This window comes from Dendrobates tinctorius, unplaced genomic scaffold (genome assembly GCF_039654945.1).
Source record: "Dendrobates tinctorius isolate UK_male_01 unplaced genomic scaffold, ASM3965494v1 ptg000293l, whole genome shotgun sequence".
Taxonomy (NCBI): Eukaryota; Metazoa; Chordata; class Amphibia; order Anura; family Dendrobatidae; genus Dendrobates; species Dendrobates tinctorius.
This window is the reverse complement of record NW_027361960.1, coordinates 27,178,257-27,202,974: the sequence shown is the minus strand read 5'-3', so window position 1 is coordinate 27,202,974 and position 24,718 is coordinate 27,178,257. Positions and strand designations below refer to the sequence as shown.

At 45.2% G+C, this 24,718-nt stretch overlaps 1 protein-coding gene across 2 annotated transcripts in view; it reads right to left on the bottom strand.

Annotated features, from left to right (window-relative positions):
* The window catches only part of NUP133 (nucleoporin 133), a 229,424-nt gene that overhangs the window by 52,298 nt on the left and 152,408 nt on the right, over nt 1–24,718 (bottom strand). For both annotated transcript variants that reach the window (XM_073560207.1, XM_073560208.1), the window contains exons 13-19: nt 15,843–16,006; nt 14,289–14,383; nt 12,795–13,019; nt 10,726–10,848; nt 10,393–10,489; nt 10,067–10,309; nt 2,711–2,844 (exon numbers count right to left, since the gene is read on the bottom strand). In XM_073560207.1, the coding sequence (XP_073416308.1) occupies nt 2,711–2,844; nt 10,067–10,309; nt 10,393–10,489; nt 10,726–10,848; nt 12,795–13,019; nt 14,289–14,383; nt 15,843–16,006 (1,081 nt within the window). The remainder of the gene's footprint in view (nt 1–2,710; nt 2,845–10,066; nt 10,310–10,392; nt 10,490–10,725; nt 10,849–12,794; nt 13,020–14,288; nt 14,384–15,842; nt 16,007–24,718) is intronic.

Sequence of the window (24,718 nt, the reverse complement as noted above, 5' to 3'; positions counted from 1 at the left end):
GGTCATGAGGAGATGAGAGGATCCACAGTCCTGTGACGGGCTGAGAAATGGCGCCAACAAAGCGCGCGCTCTGTAGTGGGCGCGCACCGGAGCAGAACCGAAAGTGAAAGTAAAATCAGCGCCGCGCCGGTTTCTGCCCCCGGAGCCCGTGACGCCGCGAAGGATGAGGGAAGTAAGGGAGAGAGGACCCTCTGCCTGCTGCTTCAGGGGAAGGGCACCCGGCGTGGGAGATGAAAGGCGCGTGGCTGCAGAGAAGCGCGCAGCTGCAGAGAATGGGCGGGAGATTCAAAGAAGACTCTGCTACCAGGCTGTAAGGCACGTGCATGGGACTGATGGTAGCCCTTTAGGCTGCTTACCTGACGTCCACATGCTTCCTGAAGAAGATGACCATAGGGGCCCGCGATGAGGGGGTTCCGCTGGGAACGAATGTCCTCTGCCCCGCACTCTCTCTGAATAGTGCAGAACACGGCGCCAAACCTTTCTGCCTGCAAGGGATAGTCACCGCCGGTGACCGCCGTCTTCCTCTCAGCCCTGTCCTGGGAGAGGGGTGAGGAGGGGAATTGGCTAGGACCCGCCACCTGAAGTCAGCCCGTAGCACCCGAGGGTGATAGGGTCCTGCCTGCGGTCCTGAGAGTTGCGATGTGGGTAACATCACATTGCTCGCTCAGCCGCATGATATGGGAAAGCAGGGTGAACATTTACCCCGTTTCCCGGTGTATAATATGGAAAATAAATGAGAAAAGATTAATATACACACACAAAACCTAAAAGAAAATTGTTAGATGCGGATCTGGGGAGATCCCGGTCCGCCTCCTACAGACACTAAGCACAAACTGAGGTGCTTAGTGCCTGTCGGTGGGTGTATACTGCCGGGGAGGAGCTAATTTTCTTGTTTTGCATAGTGTCAGCCTCCTAGCAGCAGCAGCATACACCCATGGTAATCTGTGTCCCCCAATAAGGCGATAAAGAAATGCTGTTAACCATTTAAATGACGCTTGTTATGAATGGGTCACCAAGGAGGATAGCAGGACCAGGCTAAGCCACCAGAAAACCAGAGAGGTTGGTAACTAAGCGGATTCCAGACCCCTGATCCTATCCACACAACTAGCAGTAGCCGTGGAGCGTACCTACGATGCCCTAGACGCCTCGGCACAGCCGGAGAGCTAACTCAGCCTAAAGCAAGAAAGGTGAAGTCTAAACTGCCCCGGAGCAGACCCCAAAGGAATAGATAGCCCCCAAACCCTTGTCGGTGAGACAAGATGAAAACAAACGCAGGCAGAAGAATACGGAGCAAATGATGGGGACTAAACTGACAGGAAAGACACTGTCTGCAATCATGCAAAAAACCCTGAAAAAAAACAAACAAGTATGATGCTCAAAAAAACACTGAAGTCACACTACTTCGTCCCCACTATATCAGCACTCTGGTATATACTGAAAGCAAAGCAAAAAGAGACCAATATAACAGGGGACAGAACAAACTGACACAAGCAGTAACATATGGGCGGTGATCCAGCACAGCCCCAGCAGGAGCAAGCTGACGCGCACAAAGCAGAGATAGACAAAACCAGATCAAATGCAAAAAGATTAGCAAATGAACCACTTAGCTGAACCATGCAGGAACAGAGCAGGAGACATCAGACCTCAGAAGGCACAGGAAGAAAATCACCAGCAGGGATTGAAGGAAGTAGCTGTCTTAAATACTCCAGTCAGAAACCCCAGATCTCCAATCATCATTAGCAGGTGGCAAGCCTCTGTCATCTGACCAGCTCCACTACCTCCAGTAACCACCAGAGGGAGCCCAGAAAGAACTCGCAACACCTCTGTCAATCTGACCAGCTCCACTATCTTCAGTAACCACCAGCGGGAGCACAGAAAGAGAATTCACAACAGACGCTATTAATATGGAGACATTTAAATGGAGCATTTGTTAGTGCTTGCCTACACAAGTTCCCATCAGCCCCGATGGTTTACTATGGCCCGCTGAAGGCCCTTGTCACTGCCATCTTGGTCCCCTTGTAAAGCTCAGCCATACTGTGGTATTGCAGCATACGGCTGTATAATTTAGGGCATATCACTCTTCAAGCATTTTGTATTGCCGCGTCCATAAAGTCTATAAAAATTAATTCATACAGTAAAGGCTGTAACAAAAAACAAACAAACAAAAAAAACATTGGAATTGAGTTTTTTTTCGTCATCACTTTAAAAATAAAAAGGGCTGAAAACATTGTTTATATTCCAAATTGGTGTACAAAAAAACTGTCAGCTATCCACACAAAAAACAAGACCGCAAACACCTAAATCGACGGCAAGTCTCAGAAAAAGATTTGTATTTTTTTTTCTAAACAAAAGCATCAGATTTTTATTTTACTAAAATTTTAAAAAAATCCATGCAAGTTTTGTATCGTAATTATAAGGACCTGAAGAACAATGTTACCATGACATTTTTACCACAAAAAGAATACAGTAAAAACAAACCCCTCTTATACCACCAATAACCATGGCAGAACAATTTTTTTCTACCATTTTATCCCACTTGGAATAGTTTTCCAATTAATGAAATTAAAAACTACAAGTCGTTCTGCAAAGAACAAGCTCTCATACAGCTACCTTGACAGAAAAGTTCTCTCTCTTTGAATAATAGGAGAGAAAAATGCAAATTAAACAAAAATTAGCTGCGGAGGAAAGGGGTCAATGATAAAACACAAACCTGATCTGCAAACTGAGTCATGTATCGCTGAAGTCTATTCTGATTGTCAGTGAGTTCACATATTTGCACCAAGATATCAAAGTCACAAAATTTCTCAGCAAGACTGGATGCCCACTGATGCTGACCCAGTGTCACTGCAGAACAGAAGGAAATACACAATGCAAGTTATTTAGTATCAGGCTGCATTAGTACATTTAGATGGATATATTAGGGAATCTGTACATGGCAATTTTTAGACGTCGATGTGCCCGTTGAGTTTACAAAGTTGAAAATGCTTCAGGCAAATGCTGGCATTAAGGAAAAGAAAAAGTCTGAAAAAAGAAAACAATTCACTCACTTGTTAGTGCTAGTACTTCCCTGCTGGGCCTCAGGTCGTGGACAGTGTTCACATGAGCATGCAAATATAGAGGAGTCTGGCATTGGGATAAAACATTTAAATTATTTAAGCCAACTTCTGTCTTTGTGCACTTTGGATTTTTTATGCGTTATCCCAATGCCAGGCACAATTAGCTATATTTAAATGCTGTTGGTGTATTTCCTGATGTATTGTCTTGGTGCTTTTTTGGCAGCTGGCAACATTTTTTTTTCAATTGTATATAAAAGCTTGTGAACAACTTCCAAGCTAACTGAAGAATGATCAGGTCACTTAATTTAGCTTTCAAAGACTGAAGTGCTTAAAAGAAGCTCAAAAAGAAGAAACAAATGCATAAGTCGTTTGGACATTGCAAAGCACAAATTAATTTATATAGCACCATTAATTCCATGACGCTGTACATAAGGGGTGACCTACTGTACATAATACAGATATCACAGTAAACAAACAATGACAGACTGGTACAGAGGGAAGAGGACTCTGCACTTGCAGGCTTACATTCTACAGGATGATAGGGAAAGACGCAGCGGCTTGGGGGGTTGCAATAGCAGCGATGGTGCCGAAGTGGCAGCATGGCCATTGTAGGCTGTAAGCTTTCTTGAAGAGATAGGTTTTCAAGTTCCATCTGAAAGATCCGAATGTGGTGGATAATCGGACTTGTTGGTGTACAGAATTTCTAGAGGATTGCTGATATTCGGGTGATGTTTTGGAGGCAATTGGGTGAGGAATGCATAAGTGTGGAGGAGAGGAGGTCTTGAGAGGACTGGAGATTACGTGAGAGAAGATATCAGGAGATTAGTTCAGAGATTTACAAAGGAGACAGGTTATGCATGGCTTTGTAGGTCAGTGTTAGTAGTTTGAACTGGATACGACTGGGAATTAGGAGTCAAGGAAGGGATTTGCAAAGGGGAGAAGCAGCAAAGTAGCAAGGAGAGAGATGAACTAGTCAGGCAGCAGACTTAAGGACGGACTGGAGAGGTGCAAGAATGTTAGCAGGTTGGCCACAGAAGAGGATGTTGCAGCAGTTGAGGTGGCAGAGGAGAGGGCATGCACAAGCATTTTAATAAATTAAGGGATGAGGAAGGGATAGATTCTGAAAACATTTTTGAGCTGGAGGCGACAGGAGGTGGCAGAAGTTGGATGTGCGGTTTGATAGACATGACAGTCAAGTGTTAGTCCAAGGCAGCAGATTACCAGTACAGGGGAAAGTGTGATGTCATTTATTGTGATGGATAGATCAAATGGGGAAGATACGCGAGATGGAGGAAAGATAATGTGTTCAGATTTGTCCAAATTGAGCTTGAGGAAGCAAGAGTAGAAGAAAGAGGGTATGGATGATAGACACACTGTGATTCTGAGGAGCAGAGAGGTGACGTCTGGACCAGAGGTGCAGATCTGAGTGTCATCAGCGTATAGGTGGTACTGGAAGCCATTGGACTTTATGAGTTGTCCCAGACCAAGGGTATAGATGGAGAAGAGAAAGGGTCCTTGGACATAGCCTTGAGGGACACAAACAGAGGGTGGGATGAGGCGGTAGTGTTGGAGTGGGAGACTCTAAATGTGCGGTTGAAAAGGTATGATGAGATCCAGGCCATGGCAATGTCTGACACCAAAGGAAGAGAGGATCGGTAGCAGGAGGCAGTGGTTAACTGTGTCAGAGGTAGAGGACAGGTCTTGAAGGAGGAGTATACAAAGACAATCAAGAGCATATTCATATCAGGCTCTCCCACAATTTAATCAAGAATATAGGTACAGTGGAGTACTCCAAAGACAATATCAAAAACTAAGAAAAACCGGAGTAGCAACGAGCCACAATAAATGAATAAACATGTATTTATTGAAAGATCACAATAAAAACAGATTAAACAAAATACACGTAGAAACAGTACATACAAATGGAAGCGACATGAAGGTGGCAGGGAATGGGTGTAGGGTCAAGAAATAGTGAGACCTGGGGAAAGCTGGGTGGGTAGATATCATTAATGCACATGGACAACGCTAAATAGAGATCAGTACAAAAATCAGTGAGGTATATCCATGTGCAGGGTACCACAACAAACCCACAGCACCCATTCAAAAGCTTACCCATGGTGGGTCCAGGCCGCTGCAGCCCCTGACATGCGCTTCGCATGCTAGTTTTCTCTACTTCACTTTGAGGAAACAAGCACATGAAATACACGTCAAGGGCTGCAGCCGTTTGGACCCACCATGGGTAAGCTTTTGAATGGGTGCTGTGGTTTTGTTGTGGTACCGGCACATGGATATACCTCACTGATTTTTGTACTGATCTCTATTTAGCGTTGTCCATGTGCATTAATAATATCTACCCACCCAGCTTTCCCAGATCTCACTATTTCTTGACCCTACACCCATTCACTGCCTACCTTCATGTCTCCTTCATTTGTATGTACCATTTCTATGTGTATTTTGTTTAATCTGTTTTTATTGTGATCTTTCAATAAATATAGTTATTCATTTTTTGTGGCTAGAAGGAGTATAGAAGATGGTCTGTTAGATTTGGATGTAAATAAGCTGTTCACAACTGTGGTCAGGACAGTTTGGCTGTGTGCACACGATGCAGATTTGCAGCGGATCCGCAGCGGATTTTACTGCGCAGAAACGTTGCATATCCGCATTGTGATATACAGTAGCCTTAAAATCAATGAAAAAAAACCCCGTAGTGTAGACGCTGCGGATTTTTCCGCGCGGTTTTCCTGCAGTACAAAATCCGCAGCATGTTACTTCTTTTGTGCGGTTTTCCATCTCCCCTGTCACCAAATCCACAGGGGGAAAACCGCAGTGGAAAACCGCACAAAAACTGCAAGAAAACCTCAGGAAAAATGGAAGAAATCCGCAGGAAAAACGCAGGTCATTTGACCTGCGGATTTCTTCCATTCTGCGCGGAAAAATCCGCAGGGCTAAAAAGACAGTCTTCACTCAGCCTTTCTGTGCAATAGTGGGGACGAAAGCCAGATTGTAGGTTGTCGAAGAGTTAGATGAGAGGTGGGAGGAAAATTCAGAGTGAACATGCTGCTTAAAGAGTTTGGAAGCGAATGGGAGCAGCGATATGGGGAGATAGCTGCCAGACATAGCAGTTGGGTTGAGGGGTGGCTTTTTTAGGATAGGCGAGATTGTGGCACGTTTTAAAGTAGAAGGGAAGGTACCAGACGTTAGTGATAGGTTCAATAGATGGATTAGGGATGGGATAAGTGTGTCGGTGAGGTCAAATGCACAAGTGGTGAGGTGTGATTTGGAGAGGAGAGGAGTAAGGTCTCCAACAGTGATGTTCGAGAGGAAGGTTAAGGGGAAAGGAATTGGTCTGGTATACAAAGGGGTTGTGGTGGTTGAATAATAAAGATTTGCCTTGTTTGGTCGATATTTTTGAATTGTGTGGCAAAGTTATAGCCTCAGGAATTTTTTAATTACTGGTCCAAAGTAATACAACAATAAAACATTGTTTTCCACTTACATATTGAAATTTCAAAGAAGAAACTGAATAAGGAGCAATAAAGGCATCCCTAATTAATACTTGGCTGCACACCCGTCGGCATTGTTGACAGTCTCCAAACTTTTCTAGCAGCCATCTATAAGCTTCCTGCATTTCTCAGCTGGTATTTCATTCCCCTCTTCCTTTGCAGTTTTTTCAAGCTCTTGGCAGATTTCAGCTCATTCCAAAGATTTTCCATGGGATTGAGGTCAGGACTCATTGCTGGCCATTTTAAAACCGTCATTTTTTTCCTTTTTCAACCATTCCTGTGTATTTTCAGATGTATGCTTTGGGTCATTGTCTTGCTGGAGAAACCATGATCTTTGACTCAAAGTTTTCTTACACTGGGTAGGAGACTTTGCGCTAAAATTTATTGATAATTCTCTGATTTCATGCTTCCGGTCCAAGATGCAGCAATGCAACCCCACAACATTATGGACCCTCCACCATGCTTAACTGTTGGTAGGGTATACTTTTCCTTATAAGTTTCATTGTGCTGTCTGTAAAGAAACTGTTGCTTTGCATTGCCAAAAAGCTTTATTTTTGTTTCATCTGTCCACAGAACATTTTCCCAGAAAGATTATGGTTTGTCAAGGTACTCTTTGGAAAAGGTCAATAGTTCCTTTTTATGTCTTTTCTTCAGCAATGGTTTCTTACTTGGCCTTTGCCCATAAAGCTCTGCTTGGTTTAGTGTCCAGCTACTTGTTGAAACCATGACCCCAGACTGTTCCAGGTTAGCCTTTAGGTCTTTGGATGTTTGACGTGGCATTTTTCCTGCCATTCGCACCAAACTTTGAAGCCATTTCTTAACAATTTTCCTCTTTCCCCCACGTTCAAGGATGTTCTTTATGGCTCCATACTTGGTAAACTTATTAATAACATTGCCCACTGTTAAAATTGAGATAACAAGGTCTTTAGAGATGGCCTTAAGGCCCCGAATCACAGAGAGATCGCTAATGCGTCACCGATTTTGTGACGCAACAGCGATCTCGCTACACGTGACACGCAGCAGCGACCGGCCCCCCTGCTGGATATCGCTGATCGTGCAGGAATGTCCTGGGCCATGTTTTGATTTTTTTGTCATCGGCGTCCCACTGGCCAGCGCGCATCGCTGTGTTTGATCGCTGGATTGTTGCTGCGTCGCTGAAGAGATCTGCCTGTTTGGCAGCTTACTACCGATCTTTAGCGACGCACCAGCGATCCCTACCAAGTCGTATCGTTGTCGGGATCGCTGGTGCGTCGCTAAGTGAAATGGGACCCTTATACCCTTTGGAAATCTGGTGTTTGCTAATAGCAGTTCTGATATTCTCAGATAGCTCCTTTGTTTTCACCATTGTGACAAAAGGAACAGGGTCTAACATGTGGCTTTTTTCAACACTGGTCATCATTCATTGGCTAATTCATGTCACATGGGCACTGAATCACAGGTTCACAATGGGACTGAGATCTGGGGAGTTTCCAGGCCATGGACCCAAAAATTCCGTTGTTGGTTCAATGAGCCTCTTAATTATAACTTTTGCTTTGTGACCTAGTGCTGTGCTGAATCATTCTGGAAAAAGCATTGTTGATCACGGAATTGCTCCTGGATCATTGGGAGAAGTTGCTCTTGGAGGATGTTTAGATATTATTCATGGCAGTGTTTTTAGGCAAAATTGTGAATAGTCTCAGGATGCTTTACTATTGTCATCATACAAAGGACTCATGGTAGTGCTTCATCTTTTCTTTTCCAGACAATCATTCTTCCAGATGTCCCAAACAGACTGAATGGAGCATCATCACAGACAAGAACTTTGCTCCAGTTCAATCCCTGTACTTACTGAAACGTTTTTAAGTATAAATGGCATCTAAACATCGCTAAAAAGCAACTTACCCTAACCATCAGGAACAATTTGGCGATGAATAGCTTTTTCCAACAAGATGGAACATCATGTCACAGTGCAAAAGTGATAACCAAGTGGTTCTGTGAACAAAACTTTAAATTTTGGGTCTATGGTCAGGAAACTTCCAAGATTTCAATCCCATTGAAAAGCAAAACAAAACACAGAAATTGTGAAACTTCAAGACAAATTAGACAGGAATGGGTTACTATCAGCTAGGATTTGGCTCAGAAGCAGATATCTACCTTTCCAAGGTGAATGGCAGAAGTCTTGAAAAACGAGTCAACAATTTAAATAGAGTCTTACATAAACTTGATGTATGTCAACAAAATATTAAAAACATATGAAAAGCTTATATTTATATAATTGCCTTGTAATGTTTTCATTTCCTGTTCTGTCCAGATGTCACCGTACCCCAGAATTTCAAGCGGAGGAAGTTCATCGCCCGCCATATTGGGACACCCAAGTGATGGGTGTCTCAATATGGAAACTGCTGCTGGTACCAACCTATTGCGCGGTACCACCAGCGTAACACACTCTATACGCTGTACGCAACTCACACACTCATGCAGCATCTTGCGCGGTACCACCAGCGGAACACTGTCGCACTGCGCCTGCGTGAATTCCGTGCAGGCACAGTGAATCATTCGGCTGATCCCAGCAGCAGATGCGCGACGTGTCTGCCGGCACTGAAAGCCGGTCACATTAAAAAGGTTTTCCCATGAACGAAAGTTCATTTTAAAAATTGTCTGTCTGACTGTGTTCGGAGCATACCACATCTCCTGGGCAGGTGAGGAAGAAAAAGACAATACTGACATTACAGCAGGGAATCACAGAGGATTCATTTTGTGAGGTAAAATATTTCACTGACTGTTTTTAAACAATATTTTACTTCACAAAATGTATCCTCTGCGATCTCCTGCTGTAATGTCAGTATTGTCTTTTGCTTCCTCCCCTGCCCAGGAGCTGTGGTATGTTCTGTACAAAGTCAGACACAGGGGTGAGAGACAGCTCAAACGGGACAGCACGAGGGGAGAACACAGCACAGGAAGGAGAGAGACAGCAGACAAAGGGGATAGCACATGGGGTAGACAGGTCAAAGAAGAGAGTACAGATGGGAGAAGTCAGCACATGAGGAAAGAGCGTGGATAGGTGGGTGAGCACATGGGGGGGGGGATTCTCAACGCTGCAAAGCCTGCCCCCCTGTGACATTACCACCCTCCCGGTGCATCGAGCCTCCATCTGGTTCTTAAATAACGACACAAACATCAGACTATGGCTATGTGCACATGTCATCTTTTTCTGGCCTGTACTCTCTGTACCGAACCTGAAAAAAGCACTAAAAAGAACGAAACTATCGACTTCAGGTTTCCAAAGCTGAAAGTTTTTTAAAAAGTGACCATTCTTCAGGAAGCTTCCAAACAGGAACTGCTAACTACTTTATGCATACGTTAAAAAAAAAAAAAAAAATAAATAAAAAAAAAAAAACAGAAGGCAAAAGCGGCCATTGAAACAGTCTGGAAAGGCGCCAAAAAAATACAGGAAAACAACTTTTGGCCACAATTGTACTAACAGCATCGGACATTATAGAGCAATACATAACACATTTTTTCACTTACACAGTGGAGCCAGGAGTTCAGTTCTTTTTTGCGCATATTCAGTTTCCAAAATGCTATATCTTTCTTGATCAGTTGGTCGATCCACAGATTTCAACTGCGTGACATAATCATCAAGGAAATAATTTAGCAGTGCCACCAGCTGCTCTATTAGTTCAATACGTAGTCTGGAATCAGCTTGAGGATAGACTTTCTTCAGAATTATGCTATGCTGACTTGTAATCACAGTACGGATAGCACTAGAAGCTGGAGATAAAAAGGTGTACTGTACTATCAAATCAATAAATCCATGGGGAGCAGAAATAAGGCCCATAATACATTTCACATACCAGTCCAGGGTACATATTCTGGTTCTTTATCTGTGCGTTCACTTCTATAAAGAGAAGCTTTGTTTTGTCTGTACTGACATGCTGCATGCAGCATATCCTATAAAAGTAGAGATAGAAGGTTAAAGTATTCTCTGTAATAAAGAATGGTAAAGATTTTAATTTTCTTTATGCTAGAGACAGATTTCCAGGGGTTCAGAAACCATCAAAACATATCATATATTAGAGAATGGACATAAAGGCAAATCTTCCAGCTTATAATTCACTTGTATACTTGGACAAACAAACAATACCAGAACATCTATTTAACTGAACCAGTAATAGTCCATCCATTACCTTCAATATCACGTTCACTTCAACAACTATATTAGCCCATTCAACAGAATCCATGATTGTAGTCTGCAACTCTGTCTCCTCTTTGTCAATCAGGCATTCAAAAATTATATCCATCTGTGATACCTAAATTGAAGAAAACATTCACTTTTCTTTTCTGGTTTTCTATTCAATTTTTGGACAAAGACTTGGATCAATGAGAAAAAAATATTGAAAAACAGCACCAACATAAATCAACTTTAACAGGAAATACTGTGGGGAAATACTGAGCTCAAGGAAATGTAGGAATAGATGGCAGCTGGTTTACTATTCCCCTAGTGAATCTACTGATAAAGCAGAAATTTTATGAAAACTATAGCAAGCACACAAAGTAAATGATACATTGCTGGAATCAGGGTCTGTGCCTCTACATTATGCGGCCCTCAAGTTAGGTGGAAAACATCTGGTGATAAATTCCCGTTAAATACATACACTACACGCCAATCTGAATAATTTATTATGTACTGTAGAAGGTAGGATAATCAAAACATTTGCACTTTTATGCTGAGGAACATATTTCTGAATTTTTTCCACAAGTTTTAGACGTAGATGATCAGACTGGTGACCTTTGACCAACTTTGCTTCCGAGACTCTGCCTCTAACATGCTATTTTTATACACAGTCTTGTTACTTACATGAAAATTGACCCTCCAGCTATTTTTCATTAGTACCATTACCAACCTTTTGTCAAGTTTGTTTAAAGTTTTGTTTGGGTACTATTAGTTTCTAATTAAAATTATTCTTTCAAATGAAATGGAAAAATGTCTAACCTTCATCTTCTAATCTTTGTTCAATTGTGAATAAAACATGGTTGTAAAAGATTCCAAAACCATTGCATTCTTGTTTTCGTTACATTTTACACTAGGTCCAACTTTGTATTTTTTATATCATAGAAGTGCTATTGGAAGGTGAATATTTTAGTTGTGTGATGCTGTACTGTAGCCTGTAGGTCTGTGATGGTCTCGGTCATTGAATGATGCCACTTGTCTAGCCTATTCACTTTGGCAGAAAGTGAGAAGAGTTCTGTACTGGATTGCGTAAAACCAGCTTAAAATCTTCCACAATTTGTTTAGCAATGAAAAAGGTAGAGAAAAATGCACATCCCAATTCCTTGTGAAACACATCCACATTTTATTCCACTTTGATTACAAAATTTGGATGTTTTCATACAAGGAATTAGGATGTGCAGTTTTTCTACCTTTCTCACTAATCCAGTTGATGGCCTGTAACTTCAAACGCCACTCCTATATCCTGAGACCAGTTTCTTCCAATATCAGAAGCAACAGGATTACAAACGTGGTAAGCCATACTCTCTTCATGTTCTGGTATAAATTATTTAGCAAAAAGCAATAGATCGGATTAGGTAACTATCATTTGCACCATCAGACAGAGGTGTGCCACCATAGGGATAGAATATAAGAAGGCGCTCCCAGTGTAACACTGTGGGCATCATGTAAGGGTGAGTTGGAGGGTGGGTTGCACATGTGATAAGGCGGTGCATAAGGAGTGCTGTATAATCCAATCATGGCTGTTGCTCTGGCAGATGTATTCGCACCAAATGGAGAGAGGACACAAGTGGTTTCCGAGAGCTGCCTCTGACAAAGGTTAATCCAAGAGGCAAGTATAAAAAAATTTCCAATGCATTGCAACACGTTTCAGAGTAGAACCTACCTCCTTCCCAGGCATCTATTGGCATAGGCTTAAACTTTGAAACACGTTGCAATAAATTCAACCTTTTTTTTTTTATACTTAATGGACAAACTTGTCAGCAGAGGGAGCGCCCGCGATCCATCGTACACCTTTGTCCTTCACTATACTCAGCCTGTCATCCGAAGGGATAGAAGGTCCAGCGCATTGACCTCGTAAGATAAAAAAAAAATAATATTCCCCAACTTAAATCCAAATATACTTAGCAAGTCAATTAACTTTTTAGCCATAGTAGTCTATCTCCATGGTGTGGGAAGAATCTAGTCAAACAATATCTGAAATGAAAAGTATTTTTAGAATACCATTTGGATTCCAGTTAAGCATACCTCTCTGAAGTACACATCGGCAGGAGTAAGATTGTGGGGGACTGAGCACATCCTCTTGTTTAGTGCAAGCTGTATAGTAGAGTTAACCAGGGCCGGCAGCTTAGTGTGGTGGTTCTTCAAAACTATTGCAGCAGATAACTTCTCTGCATGCTCACAAAGCAAAAGACGACTTGCCATAGTTGATCCTCTTACTTCACAAGTGCTTAAACGATGAAATAGTCCAACCTGAGTGTAAAATATATAAACCACGTAAAGACATTCAGATGTATCTCACCGGTCCTTTAAATTCGGCATCACTCATAAAAAGGATTACTGCTAGTGTTTTTAGGCAAATAGCCATTACAGCATGAAGAGAGAGAGAAGCAAAAGTAAGACATTAGGAATAAGTGACCCCAGCTACATCATAAGAACACTGCAGCCTATATCCCTCCGCAGGCTTGGGAGCTGTAGTCCAGTGTGTCAGGCTTTCTTGTAAAATACTACCGTATTTTGCGGATTATAAGACGCTCTGAATTATGAGACGAACCCCAAATTTTGAGGAGAAAAATAGGATTTTTTTTAAAAAAAATAAAATGGTGGTGCTTCGTATAATCCAAGCATCTTATTTGCTTACCGGGGGTGGTGGCTGCGGTGAAGCAGGGTCCCAGGGTCACTGCTGGAGGAGGCAAAAGTGTGGTGATGCTGCAGGCTGGGATGATGGGTGTTTCGATGTGCGGCGAACCGTTGCGGGTGTCTGGTGCTGCTCCGGGTGCCCGGCGGTGGTGCTGCGGGTGTCTCAGATGCTGCCGGGGCTCTGCCGACATTTTGTGAAAGGCTAGAGCTCCGGCAGCTACATGGTTTCCTGTGAGGTGAACTCCGGAAAAATGGCCGCCGGGGGCGAGGAACTCTCATCTCCCGAGATCTTGGTGATGAGATCTCCATCTGTGCAGCCCCCAGGTGGCCATTTTCCAGGAGTCCACTGCACAGGAAACCATAGAACTGCTCTGGCCTTTCACAAAATGTCGGCAGAGCCCTGGGGACACCCGCAGAAGCACCAGGCTGCAGTTCCGGACGCCCCCCCCCCCCCCCGCAGCACCACCCACAGCACCGCTGGACACCCCCTCAACTCAGCCTGCAGCAACGATACCAGTAATTTGGGGGGGAAAAGTGTGTCTTATAATCCAAACAATAAGGTATGTAATGGCTCTTTGCTCTCTCTTTTTTTTTTAACACGCTAATATGCCATTAATGATGGTTACGTTCTGTGTCACCATAAACCCATCTGTACCTGTTCATTATCTATTTTCAAATAACAACTTGATAAAATGTAGACCTTTTTAGATTACTATGAGTATTCTGTCACTTCTATTCTTCGTTGAGGCTTGGTGCTCCAAGTCTCTAGGCTCTTCATTTAGGGAGCAGCCCCTCACCCATAGGGAGTATGTTATCTGTATATAACCATTGTGTTGGTTTTGTAAACAGACTGTAAATAAATGCTTGTGTTGATATACAAACCTGATGAAGAAAATCCAAGAAAAACGAGTGTGCTTTCATTTTATCCTCCAGCTGATGCAAAAGAATGAGGGATGTATTACTCAAGCCAGTGGCCTCTATGCAGAATATAAAAACAGATGAATATTAACACTAAAAAAAGTAACATGTCTCCCTTACACGTGAATCACAACAACACCTGCATCACAAGAATTTACAAGAATGAAAGTCCATCAACTGGATCTCCCACTGAACGAGAGTTCAGGTCTACAGTAAAACAAGGGGATTGATGAAGAGTGCTGGGCTGTTTCTGAATGCCTCATTCAATTCCATTTCTTTATGGCAGTTATAAAAAGGGTCGTTTTTCTTTCAGAAATCTTTTGTCCACAGGCATTGAAAAACAAACTAACAAAAAAATGCTGTACTTGCCCTCCTTGTATGTAGTGCGGTGTCTGCGCTGCATTCCCGGTCTGTCTTGTTTGGCTGTAGCAGTGAGATATTGTCGACAGCGAGGCAGCCAATCACTAACTTCAGAGGCTCATGATGTCTATATTGGCCGAGCATCTGAACAGTGATTGGCTGCATTCCATAACTGCTGCAGCTAAACAACACAGATCAGGACACAGACTGAGACACCGTGCTGGACCAAACTGAGAAAACATCTGTCATTTTAACACTAAGCTTGTGGACAAAAGTTTTCTAAAAAGTGACTCCAAGATCCTATCCTAAAATAATAATATTAGCCAATATCTCCAATAAGAAATGTAGTATAGTTTTCTGATTCGCTATGTCTCTTTCCTCATGCGCAGGCACTTCAGGACCTTCGGTATCTATGGCTACGACCACTAGCAACTATCTGACACTATATCAGTGGTCCTAACTATGGATACTTAAGGTTCTGCAATGACTGCACATAAGGAAAGAGACATAGCGAATCAGAAAAACTACACTATTCCAAATTTGAGGTATTTTCTATGCTATTATTATTACACCAACGTATTGGGATAGGAGATGGGAATACGTTTTTAAGCATACACTCACTCTTGAAATTTTTTTTATTGTTCTAAGGCATTAAGAATTAGGAAAATATTACAAATGTCATATGAATCATTGTGCTCTACAGCTTATTGTGTGTTTCTATTGATTTTATGTATTTTACTTCTATAGTGACATCGTATTCCCCAGCACTTTACAGGCATCATCAATGTCCCCACTGGGGCTCAGAATCTAAATTCCCTTTCTAGTTTGGGAGTAAACTGGTGTACACAGAGGAAACCCACGCAAACACGGGAGAACATACAAACTCCTCGCAGTGCTACAAAACAACAGTTCTAACAACTGAGCTACGGTGCTGCTCATTTCTATAGTAACAAACAGGCCACGAATCATCAATGTGTTTAGGGCAGAAAACATCCATAAAATATTTTGAAAAGGCATTTGTGTGAACGCAAAAATCTCCTAAGACACATACAGGTGGATATTGAGGAAGGATATGCAATAGCTTTTGTTGATGTCTGGCTATTATCCAAGTTTAGTTTAGATATTACTTTACATTCAAACGTTTGTTTCTTATCTTACCATCCGGTACAGATTCAGCCCATCTAGGGTCAGAAGCTGGGTAATCATCCACCAAGTCCACACTTATCTGGGTCACTGCTTGGTCTAGTTCATTATCAGCTTCCAAATCGGTTTGGGAAGAGAACAAGCTGTCCACCATGCACTGTGCTTCAAACAGATCCTTTCTGCAAAATAACAAAAAAACATTTTTTAACACACTTCCTGCCAAGGATGTCTCATATACTTTCCTGTGTGCACAAAGAGTGGATTAGCATTCAACAATCTGCCAGGTGGGCGATATGTTTTATAATTTTTGTAACGTTTAATTTTTCATTGTGTGAAAATTCCCCTTGCTACTAAATGTGCACAATGCAAAACCACCCCAGCAACAACTAATTTAAATTACATGGCACAGAGGATCAGAAGTAATATAAAGCGCTGAGGAGCCACAGCCAAATCCAAGATGTAAAAAAAAACAAAAAAAAAAAACAACCCAGCAAGTGAACAGTTCATGATACTAACTACATTATCAAAGAGTTGGACATGCAAAAGATTAGAAAATGAATTTAACATTAACAATAGAATGGCAAGAAAAACTAAATCTCTAATTACAGAAAAAGGTTTCATGTCTTGTCCTGATCCTAAGCCATTCAAAGCATTAGATAAATCTATAACAGATAAAGCGAAAGATTTTTATAATAGCGATGAAGTGAGACGAATTATACCTGGCAGGAAAGATTGTATATCTATGCAAGTGTCCAAAAGAGGATGGTCTTGTTAATTTGGAAGAGATCTATGAATATTTACAAAAATAAATAAAATCTGTGAAAATAGGATTTTCTAAATTTGTTGACCTGCGACCTAACATTTGTGTCCTGGCTGGTGAAGTGCCACACACTCAGTATGCGTATGTACAGCACACCAGGACACTAAGGCTAAGTGCACACGTACCGGAACTCTCGCGGAAATTACCGCGAGAATTCCGGAATTCCATTCCGCGGGAAAATCGCATTTTAAATTCCTGCGATTTTCCCGCGGAAAAACTAGCATTTTGCAAGCGTAATTAGCTTGCAAAATGCTAGCGTTCTCCAAGCGATCTGTAGCATCGCTTGGAGAACTGATTGACAGGTTGGTCACACTCGTCAAACATAGTGTTTGACGAGTGTGACCAACTTTTTACTACTGAGGCCGCCTATGCAGCATCAGTAGTAAAAGATAGAATGTAAAAAAAAAATAAAAAATGCTGTTATTCTTACCCTCCGACGTCCCGCGCAGCTGTTCCCAGTACTCCTTTGCGAAAATGCCCGCGATGACGTCTGTTCTCGCGGGATCGCGACGTCTCGCGGTAATTCGCGATGACATCGCGCGAATGACCGCGAGACTTCGCGATCCCGCGAGAACGGACGTCATCGCGGGCATTTTCGCAAAGGATTACTGGGACCGGGAGCGTGGAGAGAGGCGGGAAGGCTGCGCGGGACGCCGGAGGGTGAGAATAACAATATTTTTTATTTTAAATTCTATTTTTTACAGGGATATGGTACCCAAAGCCCGGAGGACAGTCTCCTCTCCTCCGGACCATGGGTACCATACGCAAATGTTCTGCTTACTTTCCGCATGGTGTGCACAGCCACATGCGGGAAGCGGAACAATGCATTCCTATGAGTGCGGGATCGCCGCGATTCCGCAAATTAATGAGCATGCTGCGTTTTTTACTGCGAAGCATTAGCACAGCATTGCGGTATCCCATAGGAATGCATGGGATGCTTATTTTTCGCGGCAAAATCGTGCGGTTAAAACCGCCGCGGAAACGCGAAAAAAACGCCACGTGTGAACTCAGCCTTAAGGTACTGTCACACTTAGCGATGCACCAGCGATCCCGACCAGCGATATGATGCGGTCAGGATCGCTGGTGCATCGCTAAGTGGTCGCTAGTGAGCTGCCACACAGGCAGATCTCACCAGCAACATAGCAGCGGTTGGGGGGTTGCTACTTACCTGCCAGAGGCGGCGATCCTGACGTCCTCCCGCCCGCGTCCACGCGTCGCTCGTCGGCGCCACAGGAAGCCCAGGAGGAAGCTGACGAAGAGAAACGACCCAGGCGGTTCTTGCGCGATCAGCGATAACCAACGGGGGAGCCGGTCGGAGGCAAGTATCACACATAGCGATATCGCTAGCAATATCGCTGCTGCGTCACAAAACCAGTGACGTTATAGCGATATTGCTAGCGATATCGCTTAGTGTGACAGGCCCTTAAGCTTATGATTAAAGGAGGTAAGCTGAAAGATATTCAGTTTGGCAAGTACAATTCTTTTCAAACAATCTGTCCAGAAAAGAATTCAAACTGTTACCTAAATATTTGCAAAAAATGTCCTCCAGTAAAGGCTCTCAAAGAAAAAATATTAAATCATTTCAAAAGAGGCTATGGTAGATGAAATAACTTATAAACAATTGCTATCATCTACTTTTGTCTCTAAAGTACAGAAGACTGTCGAACGTTTTTGCGGGCAGCTAATAGTCCTTTAGAAACTCAATTATAGCTCGTCAGTCGGACTACTATAATCACCTCAAACAAAACCTCAAATCGAGTGAGGTACTAATGAGATTAGATGTTTCAGAGAACTTTCTCCATCGCTTCATTGGGGGACACAGGAACCATGGGGTGTATGCTGCTGCCACTAGGAGGCCGACACTATGCACATAAGAAAATTAGCTCCTCCTCTGCAGTATACACCCCACCGACAGGTGCCGAATTAGTCAGTTTAGCTTCGTGTCAGTAGGAGGTGGACACGGGTCTTTCATCAGCCCCCCATCTACCTCAGCGTGAGTCGTTCCATTGCAGGTTCCGGAGGGATACAGAGTGAACAGTCACATCTGTACTCCCATAAAAGAGACTGAGTACGGCGTGTACTGCCACCCCATATCCTCATAGGTCTAGCCAGCAGTATCAAGAACTAAAAAGATCCTAGCCTCTTCCTCACACCCACTCGTCCACCAGAGCCTGTCGGTAGATGGAGGCACGGACGTCCGCTGAAGGGTACGGACGTCTTATTTCCTCACTGGATGTAAGGTACAGCGTGGCTCCATGGGTCCTAATGCAGCAAACGCTGGCTCAGACATCGGACGTTGAAGCGTTCACAGCCCTGGGCTGTCAGAGCGCCGCGACAGAGCGACCTGGATTTGGGGTACCTTTCCTTCCAGGGGAAGCCCGGTAACAGCGCTGCTCCAGGGGTCCTAAGTCAGCAGGTGCTGGCTTAGGCATCGGATGTTGCGGCGTCTCCAGCCCCGTGCCCTCATAGCGCCGCGACAGTGCGGCTGGCACTATACCTCCGCACCGCACTGCGCCCCCCCCCCCCCCCGGCCACCGCTTCAAATTTAGGCCCTGGCTTCTATTTGGGCCTTGTGCTGGGAGAGGCCACGCCCCCTTGCTCGGGCGGGCTTTCTCCTGCCCGTCTTGTACCTCCCACCGCAACACTAAGGGGACTAGGGGCGACGAATGGTTCCGCCCTCTCCCCCAGCCGTCCTATGGGCTCTGAGCGGGTCTTTCACAAGGGGAGCATCCAAGCACGGCTGTTCCGCCCACCTTGTCCTCCGGCCACATTTGCCACCCACTACTTCTGCAGGGGGGGGGGCGTCCAAGCGTGGTTGTTCCGCCCATCTTCTCCTCTGCAGAGCGCGTCTTCTCCCAGTCAGCCGCCATTTTTTTCAGCCTGAGAGCCGGTCGCCTTCCCTGTCTACAGGAGCCGTTCCCAAGCGAGCCGAACATTAGCTGAAAGTCGCTTCACAGGTGCCGTGAGTAGCTCTGCACTGAAGACTGACACCCTCCTCAGCTCTTGGTCCCCTAACAGTCTGGCGCCGCTTAGTGGGTTAGCTCACCATGTCTAATTCTAAGCCACTTCGCTATCGCCCCCCAACTTCCTCTTCTTCCTCAGCTGTGATCAGTCACTTTGCATATTCTGCTTGCAAACGCAAATTTCCATCAGGCCAGTCCTCTCCCCTTTGTCAGGACTGCAGCAACCCCATTGATCCCACCGCTCAGGAGCCCCCAGCTGGCCCAAGTGAGAGTGAGACCCCTATTCCAGAGTGGACTTCCTCTCTTTCTCAATCTGTGGCAGATCTCACCAAGGTGTCTCAGACCCTGGTTTCTGTACTTCATAAGTTGCCCCTGCAGACTTCCGCAGGGACCAGCAGGCCACAGTAAGCTCCGGCTGAGCCTACCAACATTAGCCGCAAAAGATCCAGACAGGGGCACCGCTCCGATTCGTCTTCTCTCTCAGTCTCACCCCATAGCCCGTCACAGTGGCCCGGGTCGGCCAGATCCTCTTCTCCTGAACCAGGCGAAACTTTCTCGGACGCGCCCTCCGAGGATGTTTTGGAGCTGGACTTGGACCAAATCGCAGACATGAGGGATATGGTCCAGAGCCTCATTGGGGCGATCAACCAAACCTTTAAGATCAAGGACTCGCCCACGGAACTCGCAGATCAGGGTGCTCCGTTCAGGCAGTCTAAACCGCCTACCAAGGTCTTTGCTCCTCATTCTGAGTTTCAGAGGATTCTGACTAAGGAAAGAGAATCCGACCAGGCGCTTTCAAAGAGGGAAATGCCTTGGCATCTTATACCCTTTCTCGCCAGAGCTCACCGCAGAATGGTCAACTTCTCCTGTCGTAGACCCGCCGGTTTCCATACTTACAACATTGTCCTTCCTATCTCTGGGGGAGCGTCGCTAGGAGATCCTAACGACAGAATCATAGAATCTTTTGCAAAATCAGCCTTCGAAGCGGCGGCATTGGCCCTAAGTCCGGCCTTCGCTTCTACCTGGGTTTCTAAGGCCATAACCAACTGGGATAAGGATCTCCAACAAGGCATTCTGGCCGGGGCTCGTCCAGAGCAACTGGCGGACTTGTCAAAAAAGTCCCTCACCAGCCTACCCTTTCAGGTTTTGCGCCTCTTCGGTGACAGACTAGACCAGATCATTAAGGATGCCACTGGGGGCACAAGCTCCCTTCTGCCCCAGTCCAAGCCTCGTCGGCCTCCTCCAAAACATCAGTTTCAGCCCTTTCGCAACCGCAGAGTCGCCTTCTAACCAACAGAGGCCACAAGCGCGCCAAGATAGGAAAAGAGTCCTTTAGGCCCACTCCTTCCTGGCGCTCCCATTCCTCCCAAGGTAGATCCACGAGGGCTAGACCTGGAAGGTCTTCATCAGCATGACTGGCGTCAAACCCCCGGCGCATCCCACCACTTGGGCGGCAGTCTTCTTGCTTACAGGGACGTCTGGCTCGCCTCGGTGGAAGACGCTTGGGTCAGGGAAATTGTATCCTCAGAATATAAAATAGAATTTTTCTCGTCCTCGGGATCGATTCTTCGAATCCCGACCCCCAAAAGATCCCTCTCTGATCCCGGGCTTCCATACCGCCATCGCCTCTCTCCTCGATTCAGGGGTGATTATCCCCGTTCCAGAAGCAGAGCGCTTCACGGGTTTCTATTCAAACCTGTTTGCAGTACCAAAGAAAGGCGGTACGGTTCGGCCCATTCTGGATCTAAAGTTACTAAACAAAAGGGTCCGCCTGCGACACTTCAGGATGGAGTCCCTTCGTTCAGTAATCGCTTCCATGGAGGCACAGGAGTTTGTGCTCCATAGACATTCAGGACGCTTATCTACATGTTCCCATCTTTCAAGGACATCAGAAATTCTTGCGCTTCGCGATACATCAGGAGCATTTCCAATTTGTCGCTCTACCGTTCGGTCTCGCCACCGCTCCCAGGGTTTTTACGAAAATCATGGCAGCGCTGATGGCCATTTTAAGGATCAGAGGTCTCGTGCTCTTCCCAAACCTGGACGACATCCTCATCAAAGCTCCGTCCCTGCCTCAGGCTGTCCCTCAATTGGTGGCTAACATCACCTCTCATCTCCCAGGGCCAGTCTTTTCTTCCGGTGTATTGGCAGGTGGTGACGACGGACGCCAGCCTCCGCGGCTGGGGTGCGGTATTTCGCCATCTGACCGTCCAAGGGCGTTGGTCGTCGCAAGAGGCTTCCAGACAGACCGGATCTACTGTCTCAGGGTCCGATCTGCCACCCCAATTCTCGGTCTCACAATTTGACGGCGTGGCCGTTGAGACCGCGGTTCTGAAAAAAAAATGGGCCTGCCAGACCAAGTAATTCACACCATGATCCGTGCTAGGAAACCATCTTCCAGAATATACGATAGAACGTGGAAGGCCTATTTTGGGTGGTGCGAATCCTATCGCATTTCGCCTATGTCTTTTTCGCTCCCTTCTATTCTGGCTTTCCTCCAGGTGGGCCTGGGCACTGGACTTGCCCTTAGTTCCCTAAAGGGTCAAGTTTCGGCTCTTTCCGTGCTTTTCCAGAAGTCGTTATCTTCTAGTCAGCAGGTCAAGACCTTTCTGCAGGGGACAGCTCACACAGCACCGCCGTATCGAGCGCCCGTAGATCCTTGGGATCTAACTCTAGTCCTAGAGGCCCTACAAAGTCCCCCCTTTGAACCTCTCAGGGAGGTCTCTCTATCCTCTCTCTTGGAAGGTGGCCATTACTTCCATCCGGCGTGTCTCGGAATTGGCGGCCCTTTCTTGTCACCCCTCTTTCTTGGTGATTCACCAGGATAAGGTGGTACTGCGACCTCAGCCTCCTTCCTTAGGTGGTATCTGCTTTCCACCTGAATGAAGACATCGTTTTACCTTCTTTTTGCCCGGCTCCATCTCATCCCCAGGAACGCTCCTTGAACAGTCTGGACCTGGTCAGGGCCACAAGGGTCTATTTGGCTAGGACCGAGGCATTCCGGAAGACAGACTCCCTTTTCGTCATACAGGATGGTGCACGAAAGGGCCTGCCGGCCTCCAAGGCCACTATTGCTCGCTGGATTAGATCGGCAATCTTGGAGGTTTACCGGGCCAAGAGCAGAGTGCCTCCTCCAGGGGTTAGGGCTCACTCCGCTCGGGCAGTGGGTGCCTCCTGGGCGGTGCACCACAGAGCTTCGGCACTGCAGCTTTGCAAAGCTGCAACCTGGTCATCTGTTCACACGTTTGTGACATTCTACAGGGTTCACACCTACGCTTCGGCGGATGCCAGCCTAGGGAGAAGGATCTTGCAGGAAGCGGTGGCGAGTCCGCTGGCCTGATGGAAGTTTGCTTTCCCTCCCCAGGGACTGCTTTGGGATGTCCCATGGTTCCTGTGTCCCCCAATGAAGCGATGGAGAAAACAGGATTTTTGGTTGCTTACCGTAAAATCTGTTTCTCGGAGCCTTCATTGGGGGACAAAGCACCCTCCCATTTTTTCACAACTTCGGTCATTGGTTTTGTGTATTAGTTACAGTTGAGTTGTGTGTTTGTTCTCTAGTCTACTACTTCTCCTACTGCTTTTTCACTAACTGACTAATTCAGCGCCAGTCGGTGGGGTGTATACTGCGGAGGAGGAGCTAATTTTCTTATGTGCATAGTGTCAGCCTCCTAGTGGCAGCAGCATACACCCATACACCCCATGGTTTCTGTGTCCCCCAATGAAGGCTCCGAGAAACAGATTTTACAGTAACCAACCAAAAATCCTGTTATTCCTTTGTTATTCAGGATGAGGCAAAATAATTTCACTGGAACAAAGAACTGTCCACCCTTTTGTGGTCTATTACAACAAAAATGGATAAAAAAAAACCACAAAAGTGTGTTTATGATATCTAATGCTTACTTCACGATTCAATAGCAGTAAATTTATTAAAATTTATTTGTGACAAAAACTGACATCCTACCAAATTTGAGCAAGGTCTACTTCTCAGATGACACTTTGGCACAGTATAAAGAAAAACAAGAAAAACTTTATAAATGTCTGCCATCACAAGACAAACTTTGGAGCAGAAGCTGAATGGCACTTTTTTGCCACAGCTCACGTAAAAGTCATATGTGATGATTTAGGAGGCACCGTAAAACGTCTTGCAGCTTGGGCTAGCCTCCAAAGACCATATTCAGACCAAATCTTAACACCCATGCAACTTTTCAACTGGAGTGAGCAAATTATTCCCAACATCCAGCTCATATACTGTACAAACCAGGACTATGAAGAGAAGAGTTTGTTAAAATATTGTTTAAAGGAAGCAGAACCCATTAATGGGGTTGTCCACTACTTTAAATTAACCCCCCAATGGATCCCCCAGGGCCCCTAATGAATTTGGTAAATAGCTCATGTTGCCTATATTGCCTGTGAGCAGCGCCATCGATGGCCGCTCACAGGCAGCACATGACCCCCGGCTACAGCCGGCTCTCGCTTCTGTTGACATCTCATCAAGTGCTGGCAGCAGCTGGGGGTCCCTCGTCCTTCTTCCGCACTGGCAACCAGGCTGTGGGTGGAGTTATTCCCCCGCATCACACCCAGCATCCACCACACGCCCATTCATTGAGAAAGCGCGCTGGGTTGGATACTAGGTGCAACGCGGGAGGTAACCCCGCCCACAACCTAGCAGCCACCGCAGGGACTCAGCACTGAGTCACGTGCTGCCTGTGAGCGGCCACGGATAGCGCCGTTCATAGGCAGTATAGGCAAAATAAGGTATTTACCAAATTCATTAGGGGCCCTGGGGGGATACATTGGGGGGTTAATTTAAAGTAGTGGACAACCCCTTTAAAGGACTCAGCAATACTAAACTTTCATTCCATTGAGTGAAACAGAAATAAAAACAAGGATTGTTTCATTCAGCAACAACAGCAAAGTCCATGAAATTACTGAAGATGGCACAAGATTGGCAATGGTTGACATAACTGGTGATGTGACCTGTGAATATAATCGGCACTGGTGGCTGGCTAATGTAATTCCCAAAGACTATGCTAATGAAAAAGTAGAAGTGACTCCTTTTTGCATCCTTCTGGTCCATCCCCATCCTTTGTGTATCCAAGAAAACCAGA